The following is a 7359-nucleotide window of genomic DNA, read 5'->3' as shown; positions in this document are numbered from 1 at the left end:
GCTACATTTGGGTTAGGGTTGTCATAATAGTATGTCAGCCTGAATCACGTATAAAGTGTAATAAATGTGGATTGAAATGTTTGAGGAGAGTGGAGATTCTGTCTGATCTACATTAATGACGGGAGGAAGAGCTGTAAACTGTTACTTTTGCTTTATTTCAGTGTCAAAATGCTGCTGCATTTTATCATTCAAAACGAAATAGGTTCATTTGTGTAATCTGAGAATCCTACATTAGTGCGGGATGATCACAAGGTCCTGTCATTGAACACACGCTGCTTGAGTAGTATCCAGTTGGGAGAATTGTGTACTTCACATAGCTCACACTTGTGTCGAGATGTTATAAAATTAGTATTTTTATTACATCAGTCTCAATGTATTAATAATATCTGTTTGAAAGCAGTGGATAATTATACTTCTTATAATTCTTATACTTGACAACACTTTTGTAAAATTCAGAAACCAAAGGATTTCAGACACAGGTCTCCTTCCCAGCAGAGAACAGAACTGCCTTAACCATTATCACAGAGTGGCCTCATTCCACAGATCAGTAAGAATCTGTTTAGAAGAAAAACCCCCATCTCACTCTGACTTCCGGACTGAGACACAGTTAGGAGAGGAAGCACTGACTAGGTTTGACCAGCCATGCTGTAATTCCAATTCGAGAGAAAATCCTCTGACTTATTCATTTCTCGACAGGGGGCAGTGGTAGAACGGAAGGTGAGTGATGCTGTGGGGGCTGGATTGGTGTGGAGGTGTGTTGGGGAGAGAGATCAGTGGTAGAGTGGGAGTGGGTTTAGAGGGATGGTGTATGGGTGGAAAAGGTAATGGGGTGGGAAGAAAAAGTGAGGAGTACTGATTGGAGAATTGGGGTAGGAAGCAGATTCCCCTTTCTGATATCCCAATCACTTTCCCATCCAGCAGAACTCCTGGAACAGTCTTGTGTTTTTAACCTGTTTGTTTAGTGACAGTATAAGAAATGAGCTCGATGATGACCCTTGTCCTATTCTTGGCATTGCTAGCTCTGGTTGGAGGTTACATTGTCTGTATGAATAGAATATGACTGGAGTACCTCAATCCCCAGCAGATAGGTACAGAGTGTCTGGAATTCACCTTGAACTGTTACGCATTCATTTCCGGTGTCATGATTCAGTATGATGCATGTTTATGTAGGGTTACAATTCTGGAGCAGCAGAGAATGCAAGACAGAGCACTTTTATGTGTTAAAGCTGACCTGGGAATGATTGATAATCACACTAAAAGCCAGACTACACATAATGTTCTGGATTGGAAACTTGTTAAAGATTTACTGATATTTACAAATGTATAAAAATCTAAAGCACTGATGTTATTGTTTAACCCACGTTTCTGTGTAAATAAAACTTTTGCCACAAATTTGCTGAGAGACAAAAAAACACTGCAGATGCTGGAATCCAAAGTCAACAGGCAGGAGGCTGCAAGAACACAGTGAGCCAGACAGCATCAGGAGATGGAGAAGTCAACGTTTCAGGTGTAACCCTTCTTCGGGACTGGGGGTGGGTGTAAGAGGAACTGCAGATAAAGGGGGTGGCAGGAGCAGGGTAGTGAAGTGGGGATAGATGAAGACAGGTGGAAAGTATGACCTGATTGGACAGATTTGCTGAGGGCTTATGCTTAAAGAAATATTTTGAAATGAAACCTCCTGCAGTAACCAGAGTTGATCAAGAAGTGCTATCAATTCACACAAAGTGAGTTGTGAAATGAGAATCCTGCCCTTCCAGAGCAAGCCAGTGTTCACAGACTTCTCTCTCATTCTCCCTCCCTCTCATGTGGACAGAGCAGGTTCCATAGCATTGTTTCAGTGGAAGTTTTCTCCAGTCTCCAAGTCAATATCGGTTTTCAACCAACTTTGCAAAAACAGATTGTCTAGGTCATTATCATAGGTCTACTTGTGGGATAATGTTTTACACACATTGTCTACCCCATTTCCTACATTACAACAGAGACCACACTTTCAAAAAGCACTACTTTGCCTGTAAAAAACATCTCAGTGGGTGCTGAAAGGAGCTGTGGAAGTGGGTGTGCAGAAGGCACTGTTTTGACACAGAACTCAGTCTTGTGGCCAGCCAGGTGCCCATTTCTCACTCTCAGTATTCGACAGTGAGAGTCAACTGGCTATCCCACAACCATACCCGGGCACATGCCACCCAGTGTCAATGGTCAACACTAAGTGTCCTTACTAAGTTACTGGCACCTCAATTGTGGTGCACTGAGGTCAAATGGCATGTCAATCAAGGCGCTGGGTAGGCAAATTCTGCTCAGTTGTCTTTCTATCTTTTACTCCATAGTAATCCTTTTTTGTGTCCTTGCAAGAGCTGGTCCAATCAGTGACTTTGGTACTTGTGTTTCTGACTTTCATACAGTACTAACTTGAGGGGGAACAGAGTGTCCTAGCCAGCAGGGCAAACAGGCTACACACCCTAGAATCAGTCTGCCTGGAACTCCAAGAGAGCTGAATGACTGAGTGGGACATCACCCACATTCTGAATCACCAAACCCGAATGTGCTACCTGTTTCCTAATCCACACCTGACTGATATTTTGTTACTCCATCAGCATACAGTTAAATTTATCATTTATCACAATCCATAATTTCCCCAAATCCAGTCACCACACAACAAAAGCAATAGAAGAAAAACATGCGTTATAGAGTAGAACCTATCTCCAACAAAGAGATAATTAAACAAAGGTTAACCTGTGCCAATTTCAAAATCTTGTGGAGTCAGTTTTCATAGCTGCTCCTAATCCAAGTTTATCTGGAGAAAATATGAAACCTTCCTCTTTTTTTTTCCCTAGCTCCTAACCAGAACAAGAATCATCTCAAAACACCTCCCTACTGCTTCCAACCAAATAGATGCTGACTCATAACTAGCTTGATTGTGTTTCAAAATATCTTGATTTAAGATATCTACAAAAAATGTTGACAAAAAATTAATTTGTGTGGCTCCCTTCTATCTGGGAATTAGCATACTTCATGGAAATTGAATTTTCTGAGTTAATAGAAGGTTATTGGAATTGAGACAAAGGAAGAAATCGATCCCATTTAGTTCAATGTCTAGCCTCTTGGTGGTGTATCATACAAAGGTAATGGAAATGTTGACTAAGCTTCACAATTAAATCCTATCAGAATTTTGGCAATAGCCCAGATATTGGGCAAATAAAATCACTGGTGATAGACAGTCTTGAGAATTATAGGTCATTGATTCCTCCCAGGTGTGTTACAATCCTCCCAAGTGTTGTCTCAAATACGCATGCGTTCTGTCACAAATCCTTACTTTCTGATGAAGCTCCAGCAAATCTGCATTGGAATAAGTTAACTTCTGTTACTATGGGCAGTCTATTTCATTGATGGACTATTCGCACATTCACTTGTCCAATGATGGTTGGGATATTACTAGCAAGCCAGGAATCTTGATGTTGAGAGCGACCGTGGTCTGAAGACTGTGTGAATGTATGGTGGCATTGTGGTGGCTATTTTACTGGCACTGGCCAATCCTGTTGCTATATCTCCAGCCAATTAATCATGCTGTCCACTCTTCAGAACTGGCAGCCAATCAAAGTCAGCACTGGGCAATGCTGCTGACAGAGGTGGCATAGGCAGAGGGAAAAGTCTACCCCTTTGTCATTGTGCCCTGGAAGGGTGGGTCAAATGGCAAGGTGTCAGGCCTAGGCAGGCAGACACCAGCAACTGGAGGGAGCACCTCTCCAGCAATGGTATTGGGGCCATGAAAGGCAATCACCAGAGAGTTCCTCCATGGAACAGCCAGGAGATTCCCAACCCCCAACCCCACCTCATATCTCTATGAAGCTACTAGGAGGATGCTTAGGAGGCCAGAGTTCGCTCCCTCAGCCTCTCCTCCTATCAAAAAGCCATATCCTTGACTGAACTGTCATTCACCTAAGTCCTCCCACCGTATCACACCATCTTATCTATCATTAGCTCAGTGTCCAGGTTGCGCGCTTACACTTCAAAGGCCCTACATAAGTTCAACCTGACATTGTAGGTTAGTTGTCAGGGGGTAGTTCTGTCAGCAGAGAAGTGTTTAAACTTTGGAATGAATTGTCAGGTTGTGGCTAAGAGTGGGAATGATGATTAGAAGCTATTCTATATTGTGCTAACAGTCAACAATGTTCATTGTGTGAGGTTAGAAAATAGTCAATAAAATGAACTGGTTTTCCTTCACCATGAGAAGATAAATATGTACATATGAGGTACTTCAACAGTATTTAAACTAAATTCAATAAACAAGAATGAAAACAGCACTACCACAGGATGTATAACTTAATCATATTTCTTTCTGGCTTCAGTCTCAAGCTGTTTGTGCAGCAACCTATACAGATTTAACGAGCAGAGTGTTCTGGGATGTAAATCAGGACTGGGAATCCTGGTTGGCTTCCCCATCTTCTCCCTCCTTTCCCACTTTCATTACTCTGAACTCAGTGAATCTGTTGAACATCACACCATACAGTCTGCAGTGCTCAGTTCCATTGATTTCTGAGCCACTGTAGGTTATAGCTGAGGGTTGGTTAGCTTATTTGGCCGATTGTAATGCAGAGTAGTCTATGGGCCAACAGAACTACAGCAACTTTACCTTGATGTAAATTGGACAGGGTTTATAGAGTTACTGAGCCACATTCCCAGGATATTGTGGGCGGCACAGTGGCACAGTGGTTCAATTCCCGCCTCAGGCGACTGACTGTGTGGAGTTTGCACTTTCTCCCCATGTCTGCGTGGGTTTCCTCCGGGTGCTCCGGTTTCCTCCCACAGTCCAAAGATGTGGAGGTCAGGTGAATTGGCCATGCTAAATTGCCCGTAGTGTTAGGTAAGGGGTAAATGTAGGGGTATGGGTGGGTTGTGCTTTGGCGGGTCGGTGTGGACTTGTTGGGCCGAAGGGCCTGTTTCCACACTGTAATGTAATCTATGATAGAGTTGGGAAGCAGGATCAAGTGACACTGTTGAGCTGCTGTGCAGTATATGTACCCACAGCAGTCAAATGTGCAGCTTCTGTTGTGTTTGTAAGGACACATTCAGTTGAATTGGAGTCAGTTTACAGATTCCGCTGTCTCCAAAGATGATCCACCAGTTTCTCCCTTCCTTTCCCCTAACTCTGTATACCTCTATCAACTGATCAAACACACCCAGACAGCATCAATTGAAACCCAATCTTGCCCACTTCCAGTGGGAACAATGGGATTACAGTCAGGTATGGGACCTTTCTAAACCCAGGACTGTCGAGGCCCAATTATGATGCTCCAACCCTGGTCAAAGGTTACAGGAGAAAGTGAGAAAATGGGGTTGAAAAACTTATCAGCCATGATTGAATGGTGGTGCAGACTCAATGGGCCAAATGGCCTAATTTCTGCTCCAATGTCTTATGGCAAAGCAGCATTTAAAGCTGGCAGTCTTGGATTGAATCATATAGTACATGAAGCAACCCAATTAGTCCCATAAGACCCACAAAATAATCCCTTCAAATATTTAACTAATTCACCTTTGAAATTTACTGTTGAATTTACATCTATCAACCTTTAAGCTAGCACGTTTCAAATCATAATAATTGCTCAGGTAAAAAACTATTTTCTTTATCTCTGCCTTGGTCCTTTGACAATAACTTCAAAATTCTGTCCTTTGGTTACAGAACTACTAGTCAGAGAAATTGGTTTGTCTTATTTGCTCTATCAATACCTTTTGTGAAGGTGTACATGCTGCAGTGTGCTGACCTATTGTGATCTTCAGAGAGACTGTTCAGATATCAGAAATATTCACTGTGGCAAGTTCAAACACATACTGAGGAAATACACTAGGGCCACCTGACTGTGTCTCAGTGCCGTTTCTAGGTCGAGTGACCCACTATTGAGGGAAGATAGGCTTTACAGAGTGAAGTTGTGCCTGTGTCCAGCGCGACATTGGCCAGTGAAAGGAAAGCCATTTCATTCAGAATTAAAACGCTAAGCCCCTTGGTTTTTGTGCCCCATGCAGCCTATTTGAAGCTCTCCTTGCTGTGGGTTGTATAACCCTCTCAGTGCCGATGTTCCCCTCAGTCTGTATTGCCAGTGTAGGTGAAATTTGTGAAGGTTGTCGTTGGCCCTTGGTACAGTGGGTTGTTGTCCTGAAAGGAAACAAGATGTAAACATGGTGAAACTGCATCTTGCTCAGTGAGTGCATTTACAGAATATGTAGCCCATTACACTGTAAGTGCAGTACCTGTCTGAGGGGATCATTGCAGTGAGACAGTGATAGGGGTATACAGCCACATAAAGATCAGTATAATACAGCTTTACACAAATTAGTCGCACAGCACTAAAACCCATTGATGAACTTCAGAACTATTCAGAACATGTTTTTAAATTTACAAAATACAGTGTCATTTAAATAACATCAACTATGACCATTATTTGCACACTAGCTAATGCGCAAGGTGTTCCCTGTTTGACCACATTTATAGAATTCAGTTTCCCAATAGTAGTGCACTCCTACAAGTGAGCAGGTCTCAGGCTAGGCCTTGATGCCTGACAGTGGACGTGGCAACAGTAGCAAGTTGGTCCTTACAGCACAGGCAGTGGCTGCATTGGAGAGGGAGGCCCAGCGTGAACTCATGGCAGTGGCGTTGCTGGTGGAGGTAAGATGGCGCTGGAGAGTGGCAACTCCTCCCGCAGCAGCTGCGGCATGGTAAAGGGCAGGTGTAGCAGTGTTGTCAGTTTAGCAGCATGGAATCGAGGTGTTGGGTGGAGGAACCTGGATCCAGGCTCAGGGCTGAGCTAGAAGCAAGAGCTATTCCAAAGTCCACCTAACTTTATTTTTATAAGACTATAAGATGAACTTTAATGTTTTATTTCTATGGCTTTATATTCTGTGTTTTTGTTTGTTTTCTGTTTTAAGGTGGTGCCAGACAGTGGTGACACTAAACAACATTTTGCAGTGTGTTCGTAATAAATACACTTAACAATAAATTAAAACAAATCAGTGTGCCTTTTCCTATCAGTCTATGAGGGACATGTGTCGAACTATATGTGGTGTGCGGGGCTCGAGATTGCATAGGGAGGTGTGTGTGCGTCTTACCGTATTCCACTTTGCGTTGGCTCTTTCTGCCTCAAACTTGGCAAACTCTCGCTTATCGTGGACGGTGACCAGCAACTTCCACATCAATAGAGCCACCAAACCACACAACAGGATGGCGCCCATCAAACACAGGATAATCAGCAGGATGTTCACTGGTGGGGGGCACTCTGCAGGGGTAGAATAGGAAAACATGTTGCATCAATGTAGCAACTTAGAAGGTGGTCTTCCTCCTCCTCAATGTTAGATAAAAGATGAAATGAAGTA

At 43.1% G+C, this 7359-nt stretch overlaps 1 protein-coding gene across 2 annotated transcripts in view; it reads right to left on the bottom strand.

Annotated features, from left to right (window-relative positions):
* Nucleotides 1–331: 331 nt before the first annotated feature.
* itgb3b (integrin beta 3b) overlaps nucleotides 332–7359 on the bottom strand; it is a 97027-nt gene continuing 89999 nt past the window's right edge. For both annotated transcript variants that reach the window (XM_043675308.2, XM_043675309.2), the window contains exons 14-15: nucleotides 7096–7262; nucleotides 332–6145 (exon numbers count right to left, since the gene is read on the bottom strand). In XM_043675308.2, coding sequence (XP_043531243.1) covers nucleotides 6074–6145; nucleotides 7096–7262 — 239 coding nt within the window. In that variant the 3' untranslated portion in view covers nucleotides 332–6073. The remainder of the gene's footprint in view (nucleotides 6146–7095; nucleotides 7263–7359) is intronic.

This window comes from Chiloscyllium plagiosum, unplaced genomic scaffold (genome assembly GCF_037043375.1).
Source record: "Chiloscyllium plagiosum isolate Xiang-an unplaced genomic scaffold, Cpla_swu_hap1 HiC_scaffold_32, whole genome shotgun sequence".
NCBI classification, from domain to species: Eukaryota; Metazoa; Chordata; class Chondrichthyes; order Orectolobiformes; family Hemiscylliidae; genus Chiloscyllium; species Chiloscyllium plagiosum.
Note: the sequence above shows the minus strand (reverse complement) of the source record. Positions and strands in the feature narration are given on the sequence as shown.